The 10,906-nt window shown below is 30.3% G+C and overlaps 1 protein-coding gene across 7 annotated transcripts in view; it reads left to right on the forward strand.

Moving 5' to 3' along the window:
• The window catches only part of dpy (fibrillin-like protein dumpy), a 256,661-nt gene that overhangs the window by 23,739 nt on the left and 222,016 nt on the right, over positions 1-10,906 (forward strand). For all 7 annotated transcript variants that reach the window (XM_080147847.1, XM_080147848.1, XM_080147849.1 and 4 more), the window contains exons 2-4: positions 2,227-2,479; positions 4,863-4,989; positions 6,416-6,510. In XM_080147847.1, the coding sequence (XP_080003973.1) occupies positions 2,230-2,479; positions 4,863-4,989; positions 6,416-6,510 (472 nt within the window). In that variant the 5' untranslated portion in view covers positions 2,227-2,229. The remainder of the gene's footprint in view (positions 1-2,226; positions 2,480-4,862; positions 4,990-6,415; positions 6,511-10,906) is intronic.

Raw genomic sequence — 10,906 nt, forward strand, 5'->3', positions numbered from 1 at the left:
TTAGAATTAATTGTTATAATTAATTTTAAGCTATCACTATAAAGCATTTATTACATTTAAGGCAGACGGCTGATAAGGGGTTTCACTTAGTCTATATTATTATGAATCTAATGGCCGATTAGGGCATTTAAACCAAATTATTTAGAATTAATTGTTATAATTAATTTTAAGCTATCACTATAAAGCATTTATTACATTAGATCTTTAAATTTTGATGTTTAAATCATGCAAAGCTACTCAATAACTCACTTTTTACCTCTGTCTGTCCGTATGTCAGTAAAAGTAAGGGGAGTATTGATTTTTTCGACTTCTAATTAAGCTGTAATTTTTGTTGAAGATTACTATGAAAGTCTATACATTGTTTTGTCCACAGGTCTGTCGCTTGTTTGACTCACTTTTCTGGAAATATATAACTGTGGTTCTCTACTAATGGATGTTATCATCCTTGTATTAAGATAAATAGATATAAATTAATGGTTATTTAAGTCATCTAAACTGGATTAATTGATATTTTATTCCCACAGTTTTAAATTCTAGAACTTCATTGATGAAAATTTCTTAAGAATTTTTTTTTTTTTTTATATCTTCGTTTTTAATATTTTTTCCATTTTCTATTATTTCTTTCTTTCTCTTTATCCCTCTTTCTCTCTTTTCTTTTTTTTCAATAGAGTAATCTTGCTTATAAAGTAAATAAATCTAAAAGTTACATAATCTAAAAGTAAATTTAGTTGTTTAATTAAGTAAAAATAAATATTTATTTAGACGTTTTTTTGTTAGGTAAAAATATATTCTTTTTTGTTACAAAACTTAAAAATGAAATGACAAAATAATATCGAATTTTCTTTATTTTTAAAGATTTTATAGGATAATAAAAGTTAAAGTAGGTTCAAAATTGTTAAATAACAATAAAATAAGTTATCTTAGTTTTTAATCTTTATTTATGTTTTGCTTTACTGAACTTTTTTTTCAATTAAAAAGTAATTTTAAATTTTAATAAAATTAAATTGCTTTTTAAAACAAAGTTGTTGATTTGAAAAACAATGATTTTTATAAACATTGTCATTGCTAAGATCTTAATCAACAATTTTCTTTAAAAGAAAGAACTCTTTTATGTTTTTTTTTATGTTTTTAAGGCCATTAAAAACTTTTCCTTTGTCCTTAGTAATAAATATTTGACATTTAAAATTTTATTGTACTATTTAAATGTTCTAAAATAAAATTTTAAAATCTACTAACTAAAAAATTATATTACATTAAAATATTTAATATATTTTCCAGTATAGCTTTGCAACCGATTAATATCCGTTAGATTAGTACCGGTTTTAAACAATACTGAAAAATTATGTATTGTATTATTTTCTACTAATGAAATATAATAATCATAATTTTGATACCATTGTTTTAGCCCGGGCCTCCAACCTTTGGGTCTAACAAAACTGGAAGTTATCCTATAATTTCTACTTTTTCTATTCGCGAAAATCTATCTATAATATCTATTCATAGAATTTATTTCGAATGCGGAAAACTAAAAATTGGAATAAAATCAAAACTTAATGATTGATTTAATAGATGATTTTTTAGTTAATATAGATTTGATTTTAATTATATGTTACTCAAATTTTATTATCATTTTATATTTATAACAATAGATTTATAAATAGAGTTTAATTTTATAACCAAAAAAATATTTCTTTTAATTTGACATTGACATTATGTTTGATTTATGTGTGTGTGTGTGTAGTTTTACTCACTTTCTATCTCTTTCTTTATTGTCTTTCTATCTCTTTTTTAATCAGCAGGGCGGAGCCGTTTGATTTTGTTGCGGCTAGGGGTCCACGGATCCGCCTCTGAAAATAACAGCTCCTACTCCGGCTCCGGCTACTACAAAATCAAGAAAAACTTCAAAAAAAGTTAAATTTTTAAGATAAATTTGAAACACTTAAAAGGGTTTCCAAATTATAAAATGTAAACATTAAGTTCATTCAAGATATAAAAAATCTTTTTTTTGCAGATATTTGTTTAGCTATCCCCGGCGCCAGAGCCGCTCTGAAAATAACGGCTCCATAATATGGCGGCTTTGGCTCCGCAACACTGCTTATCTCTCTCTCTTTCTTAATGTATGCTCTTTTGCATTGATGCATAGCTTATTATTTTGAGTATCTTTGCTAGTATATGACATTATCGATCTTGATAAATGTTTTAATAATTAAACCTTATTATTTTCAGGTAATGGAGTGCTTAGTTAAAATAGAACTATTATTATTACTGCTGCTACGGACTACAATATACACAGCAGTAGCGCAGCACAGCCGCAGCCATAGTGAAGTATTTTTTGTTAACCTCGAAGAGGGCTATTTCGGTTGTCAGGTGAATGCCAGCGCCGAGTTTTTACAAATTTTCAAAGTGTCCAAGTTATGTGATGGCACCTCGGATTGTTACCTGGGGTCGGACGAGGATACGAAAGAGCTGAAATGTTCGAGTAAGTATAGTTTTTCTCGTATTCATTCGAATCCGGTGGATAGGAACCGGTTCTCTTCCAAACGAAAAAAAATATGTCTAGCATTATATCCAGCTTTCTACGAATATAACAATGTACAATCAAAGATTAAGACCAGTTTTTTTTGGCCCATGCCTTCGGCACCTCGGGGCTAAAAAACTGGATTTAATATTTTAATTGTACATTCTATATCCGCGTAAAGCTGTTAATAATACGATGCGAGAAATAACTATTATTTTATAAAGTGGCGTGCACAGCGATTTATCAGGGTAGGGTGATATCCTAGGAGGTGGAGGGGAAGGTAGTTCTTCCCAAAATATTGTTTTAGGGAGGCGTTAACACTCCTTTGCAAGCAACTGGATAGGACACTCGACAGTTAATTGATCTTTTTGATTTTTTTGGTTGAATTTTGTCAGACGATTATTTTCATTACATTTTTAGTTTTAATATTACAATCATAACAGTAGACAATTCGTCAATTTTAAAGATTAACTCTAGAAAATCTGCAAGAAAAAATTTAAACAGAAAGTCCTTTTTAACATCTTTATATTTGATATAAACACGCATTTTCACGCGCAAACCTTGGTAGTGTTTTTATAATACATCAACAAATTATTAGAAATAGACGAAGAATTCCTTTTTTAGCATATTTACGTGACAGTTTCTTACTCAATAGGAAGATTTATTAAATGTCCAATACCTAAATTAGTAAATAAACAAGAATGAAAACATCCATAAGTAGTATAGCACAAATGATATGGATGGACAAACAGACAAACTATGTTATAGAGAAGATGGTTATTTGTAAAAAAAGAAAAACGAAGAGAAATCCTAGAAAAAATCACAAAACCCTTTTTGTAAAATTGTAGAGGTCTTTGGAAGCATGACCGAGAGACGACGGTTGCTCATTGATACAGGGATCTTCACAAAAAAATCAGCTGTTTATCTACAATAGAAGCCTAGAAAGGCAAATTTGGTGTAACGAAATAACTGACGGACAGACAAAGTGAATTGAAGAGTAGGTTTGCTAGTAAAAATGCTGTCGTTGTTTTGTACTGATGTTAATATGTCCCGGCCACAGACCGGAACTTTTATCTTTATGCAGTCATACATACAAGTAGGGGTTTTTAAAAGAATTTTTTACACCAGAGCTGGATCTTTAAATCATTTTAGTGGTTTGCCAGATCGGGGTGCGCCGAATTTCAGCCAATCACAGCGAGGCATTTCATAAAATGCTGTGCTCTCATTGGTGGAAAGTTGGCTCACCCCGATCTGGCTTACCACTAAAATGATTTAAAGATCCAGCTCAGTTTTAGTTTTAGAAATATAAAGTTTTATTAGGGATCTAAAGGGACAATATAATGGACGATATATTAACCCTTCTGTAGATTTAAATTATTGAGAGAAAAGTTCGCACACTGCCAATTTATACAAACTAATCGATGCTTTTTTTTCTAAGTTCCCAAGGGTTTTAAAGCCTAAAACGAACCTGATTACAAACTTTGGATACTAGTGTATTTGATGTTTCAATGTCTCCTCCCTCCTGTCATTGAGTAACTTTGGGTCTAATATTTTTTTTTGAGTTAAATCAAGATAGACTTCACAAATCCATAAAAAAAAATCTTCTTGAAATACTTGAAGAGATGTTTTAGGCTATTCTTTTCTTAAAATCATTTACATTTTTGTTTTTTTTTTAAAACTGATTTCTCCTATGTATGATATCTTATGATAGCTCTGACCTTCTTATGTCGCAAAATTTATGTTGCAATTTTTCTTTCTTTATCGTAAAAATGGATATATTTATCTGTCATGTATTTTTACAATCAAGGCTAAATGTTTATTTGAGAAAAAAAATATTGAAAGTAGAGAGGTAGAGACATAGATTTTTCAATAATTCTAACAGTTCTTACATACATTTTTAATTTGCAAGAGGGTATAGATATAGCTCCTCAAGATTTGAGTTCTCCACAGCAGTTTTTAACAAGTTTTATAAAAATCTGCACCCAGAGTTTATTTCACTTTCTCATATGTTTGTTAAAAACTTTGAGTACTTTTATTCAATCTAGATTGGTTTGTTCAAGCTAGAAGTGTCCATCGTTTTAACCAATAGATTAAATCTACAGATGAATCATCATTGGGAATTTAGTTTAATTTATTGTCTATTGTCTTATCCATGAATATTACCAAAGCTCTACCATTACAAACTTGCTTTTTTTTTAAACTTAAAATTTTCTTCAAATTTAGACAATTGTGTGAACACAACTTGTCGGTCAAATCCCTTTAGATCCCTGAAATATACTAAAGCTTTTACATTATTACAATCTTGCTTTTTTCTATAACAATTTTAAAATTTTCATCTTTTTAGACAATTGTGTGTACACAACTGGTCGGCGATGCATCAACGGCGCGTGCCTGGACTCCCAGTGCCATTGCGACGACGGCTGGGGCGGCAAGGGCTGCTCCATGCCGGATGAAAACGAGTGCCGTTACAGGTAAATATTTTTTATCTTATTTAGTTGCGCAGGTACTCTATAATCTGTCAGACTGTCAGTATTAAAATTCATAATTTAGCTTTTTTTGGACCTGCAAAATTTACTAAGATAAAGAGGGGAATAAGGTGTTTTATAAAATTTATTCATATGGCCAATATGACTAGATTTAATCTTACATTTTTTTTTATTTTACTATCCGCGTAAAACTGTTAAAGATACGATGCTATAAAAAAAACTATTAGCGCATTAGCAAATTTTGGTATCATCGTTGATCATTTAGAATTCTAAATTACAAACAATCTTCAATAAAAAATGCAATAAAAGGGGCAACATAATATTTGAAATTTCAACAGATTTGAATACAAAATGCAAATTTCAAAACCATGAAAAATCAGGTCCTCTGTAATTTTAACTTTTTGGTTGAACTTTACAAACACAACAGATGAAAAGATTTTTTTTCATGTCATAATTTAATGTAGAAAAACTTCAATATTGATATTTTCTCTTTTCAAATAGCTTTATTTACTTTTGCATTTCATGGTTCATAGCAATTAAAGGGATGCCTTCACTGAAAGTGCCTACCGAGCACATAAAAACCCCTTCCCCTTTAAAACTAATAGATTTATGAGGGTGGGGCTGATTTATTATGCCTAATCCCTGTGGGACCTATACATATGGTGCCCTAACCTTGCGGGGTTACCCTCTACCCAATTCGACCTAAACTGACGCAAAGTAAAAATAAAATCATGAAAAACTACACTACCCCCTTATTTTAAAATCAGAAAGGGAGGGGGGTGTTATGTGATCACTATTCAATACAAGAAAAACCGCCTTTAAATGCAAACAGTTAAAAAAATTTATGATTTGTGTTTAAATACAATTTTACCAATTTGACATATTTGCAAGAAACAGTTTTGTTTGGTCTGAATATTTTACATTTGCATCCTAATGACTTCCGCATTAATTTTGACAATTTTAAGTTTATTTTTACTTGTGGACTTTTGTTATAGCCATGGCAATTAATGACTGTTCTGCTAAAATATCGTCTTTATTGAAGGGCCTACAAATAATCTGGAATAGCCTTAAGACTCAATAATGCACATGAATCTTGCAATGCATGTAAATATGCTAATTAGATCGATTTTTTTAATAGGAACTGCATTTTCAAACAAAGGTTAGGCCAGGTTGAGTTTAGCTAGGCTTTCTATTAATGTCGACCCTCAACTTTCAATATGGGTTTTGAAAGAATAAACAATGTGTTTTTGGGGTGGTCATTTATATCTAGGGACTATCTAGGGTTGTGTTGTTTCATTTTTAAAGAAAATCATATATCGGTCCAGTAGTTAACGAGATCTTAAGCTACAGACAGACATACAGAAATCCTATTACTTTTGTATAAGATTAATAAATATATATTCATTTTCAGGCCTTGTGATGTATTCGCCCATTGTACCAACACAATTGGAAGTTATTCATGCTCATGTTTTCCTGGCTACACCGGCGATGGACACACTTGTACAGGTATAGTAGGTGGAAGTTAGTCGCTTGTTATAGAGAAGCTTCGCTTCTAAAGGATTTTTTAGTAACGCAGCCACTTTTTTTACAGTGAAATTATAAGTTTTATGTTTAATTTGTATAAATAGATTTATTTTACTTGGATCTTACTCCAGAATATCACGTACTCTAATAAAGTCAAACTGGCTAATATAACGATACCCCAATAAATCCCTTTTACCCATACCCTTCCCTCCTACTGGATGAACAAACTGGCCAATAAGTAATGTCCATATAAGCAACCTACTTAACGACAATTATCCACATAAATTCTATATCCATTTTTGTTTAATCATGCTTAAAAATGTGTTGTATAGATTTATCCCATAACATCTCATACATAATCAAAATCAATTTAAATCAATTTTTGATCAACATTTATTACAAGAAAGTGGAGTTAAACAGGGGAGTTTCTAAACACTATAAATGCTAAAAATAGATAAGTATATTAAATAAAAAACGTTAGATTTGCTTTTTTGGTTTTACACTGTCCGAGAAAACTAAAAAATATTTTTTGGGGTATTTCTTTATTTCTTCCCCTCCCTCGAAAACTTAATTTATTTTTCCTTTTCTGCCACATATTAAGTGGCGTGAAAAAGTCTCCTTAAATGAGAATTAATTTGAAAATATTCACATGCTAAGTAGTCTATAATGGTTGGAATTTTTCTTTATTTCACTCTAATTTTCTACCCTTTTTTCTTTTTTCCTTCCCCTCTTTTCAAAAGCGAAGCTGCTTTATAGTCACAATATCTGTCCGTCCGCTATGGAATACATCGCTTTGGAGTAAATGGGATTTAATAGGCTTTTTAATAAAGATAGGTGTCAATAACCATAACTATAACTATTAGAATTGAAATTTCTTGGTTATAATAATATTTTATTGCTTGCTATTTAGGATAGACGCCTCGCCTTTTTCTTTGAATATTGAATGTCTACATTAAAAATCACTTTGTCTGTTCGATAGAATAAAGTCAGCTATAAAGATTGTCCTACGAGCATTTCATTTGATTTCTTAAATGTTCGCTACTCATGGATGTCGTCATTCTTTGTTTTTGTGAATGGTCCAATAGTCAATGACAATCTTACATTGATTTCCTATGAATTAAAATGCATTTTTAAAAAGAAATTGCCTTTGTCTCGTAAACGATTTTCTTCAAATGAATAAAACTAGATTTTAATTTTACCGAGATGATACTTAAAATCCAGGGATCTAAGGGGATAATACAATGACCGATCAATTGATGTATGTACATCCCCAATGTTGATACACAAATTACCCACAATGATTTCGAAGGTGCTTTGACTTTAGTGTCAGAACCTAAATTAAGACATAGTGCATTTCATTACCCTAGGTTACGTAACTTCATTTCACTTTTCAATAAAATCTAAAATGCAGCGGTTTTTGAGAAAATTAGATTTGAAAATTTCAAGTTAAATTTTCATCCTCTAGGAGTTATCGCATAATCATGACAAGAGAAGCAAAGATTATTTATTTAAAATTTTGAACAACTTTGCTTTTATAAAGTTTTTCATAAAACATCTCTTTATATGATTTATTTAAGGCTGAATTTCCGTGACCTTAGCAAAGCAACTGATAAAAATGGTCATTAATTAACTCCCTTCAGGAGTGGTTTATGAAGAACTTTATAAAAGCAAAGTTGTTCAAAATTTTAAATAAATAATCTTTGCTTTTCTTGTTATGATTATGCGATAACTCCTAGGGGATGAAAATCTAACTTGAAATTTTCAAATCTAATTTTCTCAAAAACCGCTGCATTTTAGATTTTATTGAAAAGTGAAATGAAGTTACCTAACCTAGGGTAATGAAATGCACTATGTCCCAATTTAGGTTCTGACACAAAAGTCAAAGCACCTTCGAAATCATTGTGTACCCCTTATGTAGATTAAAATTAGTAGTTGAAACATTTGAACACTCAATTTAATGAATCAACCAATAAAAAAATCACTAAAGTTCCCAAAATTGTTGAGCCAACGAATAAGAAAATTTTGGGGACTAGCGTACAATCATATCAATTTAATTTCTTAAATGTTTTGCTTGATCAAAAAGGGTTATATTTGTCAATTAACGAAAACCTCAGATATTGATTTTCTAAGTCCTTGGGGCATTTTTATTTTAATGAAAAGATTGGTATAAGTTTTCTTGAAATAATTTTTAAAAAACTGATTAAGTAAACCCAAGTAAACATTATTCCAATATTTCCCCCATGTTTAAGTTTGGAATTAAAACTTTGGGTACTAGTGTAATTTACAGTCCAATGTTCCTTTAACAGAATCTGTTTTACCGAACTTAATAATTTGATGCAACATTTTGAATTTAACCACAGAAACCGCAAAGAAAACAACGGAAATGTGCAGATTAAAGGTGTTGCGAAGCATCTCTACAATTATCTCCTTTATTTTCTTTTCTTTACACATTTATTTTACTAGCGGCCGGGCCTCTAACATCTAGGGTGGACAATGGAGTATAAATTGATATACATCCCCTTCATGAATGATTATCCCTTCTTTAGATTAAAAATAATGGTTAAAACGTTTGGCTACTACTGGTAAATATACAAAAGAATCAAAATTTAATTAAAGAACCCAAAGTTTTTAGTCAATGAAAAAGAAAACTTGATCATAAAACTTTGGGTACTGGTGTTATTAACAGTCCAATATCCCTTCCCCCAATGAAATAGATAGTATTTCCGGCAGATTAAAACAACAATTATTTTTAGAGATGCTTTATTTTGAGACATCACAGTATGCTTTACATCTTTGTAAGCTCATACTGAAGTGTAGTAAATGTTTTAAAACACATGTAAATTAGTATTTGTTGAACTAAATACTATCAACAATGGATATATTATTATTTGGATCTTACACCAGAACTTTATGTTCTCTAATAAAGTGAAACACACAGGGGGCTAAAAAAGGATTATCCCCTTCCATCCCCTTTACCCCATTCCCTCTTCTGCTTCTGGATGAACGAATTGGCCAATATAGATTACAAGGGAAAAAGCAGCCTAAATTGACAACAATTTTTCCCCTGTCGTAATATCCACGTATATTCTACATCCACTCTATCAACTTGTTAACAATAATTTTATGGTTCAATTAATTAAACTTATATCAATGAAAAATAGAGATACAAGGATGACAACAACCATAAAAGCGAACAGTAAAACAAGCCAGAAAAGTTGGTTGAATAAAGATCGAATACTTAATAAGGATAAAAAGTAATGATTATAGAGTTGATAAGTTTTCAAAATTGTAACTAATTGTCACAGAAATTATCATTCGCTCGATGGACAATTACCTTAATTACCTAATATTTCTGTTACAAACAGCCAAATATTAAATGTATATAGAAAAGCTTCGTTTTTAAAGCTGAACGATATTTTAATTATGTTTGTGTGTGTGTGTATTTGGTCTGTCAGTCTATCTGTGTCTTAATAATTGATGTGTGTATGTATGTGTGTTTATGTGTGTGTGTGTGTGTGTGTGGGTGTGTGTATCAAATTGGCTTAAAATCAATCGACATATCGTCTGCCCTGGCAATTGAGGTATTATAGATCTACATCGCCTTTCTAAGACCAATACCATGCCAGATAGCATAAAAACTGCCCTGAACCGTTAAAAAGCTTTCATGGTAAATGTGGAACGATAGGCCCGGCCGTTTATAGGATCTTATGAACAAACACATACATACATGCATTATCTATTTTAGTAAATGTGATTAAACCTGGCATTTGATTAATCTTTTGTCTAATAGAATATTTTTTCACAAATATGGAGTTTAAAGGAACTATTATCTGTAGCGAAAGATTAAATTTTGGAAGCGAAGCTTCTTTTTTAAGTGTTACGGCTGAACGTCCAAATACCTCATAATCAGGAGAATCTTCCAAATAAATTTTAGATGCTTATTTCAAACATTATCATATTACTTTTCCCTCAAATAAATCAATTTAAATGTGTTATAGAGTTGTTGCACTATTAACAATAAAAATCAATAATGGCTTTAATCTTTAAGTATTTTTATTCAATCTTGATTGGTTGATTAATCCTGAACAGTGTCCAAACTTTTCAACCAATAATATCTATCTACAGAATGGGTAATTATGTTTACAATAATTGGGGATGTTTATCAATTTATCGTCCATTGTCTTACTACTTTGCTTGCATGCTTATTAATTATTTTAATTGCAAGGAAGTTAATTACTGAAAATGATAATTAAAATGTATTCTTTAAAGAGTGTTTCCATTTTTAAGATTTTTTTCAAATTTGAGTTTCATTTTGGTTGGTCACTATATTTCTTTCTTTGTTATTCTTTTTTATGGTGTTTTTTTATTGCCCTTTTCG

Source organism: Acartia tonsa, chromosome 14, assembly GCF_053477335.1.
Source record: "Acartia tonsa isolate MP-2025a chromosome 14, ASM5347733v1, whole genome shotgun sequence".
Classification (NCBI taxonomy): Eukaryota; Metazoa; Arthropoda; class Copepoda; order Calanoida; family Acartiidae; genus Acartia; species Acartia tonsa.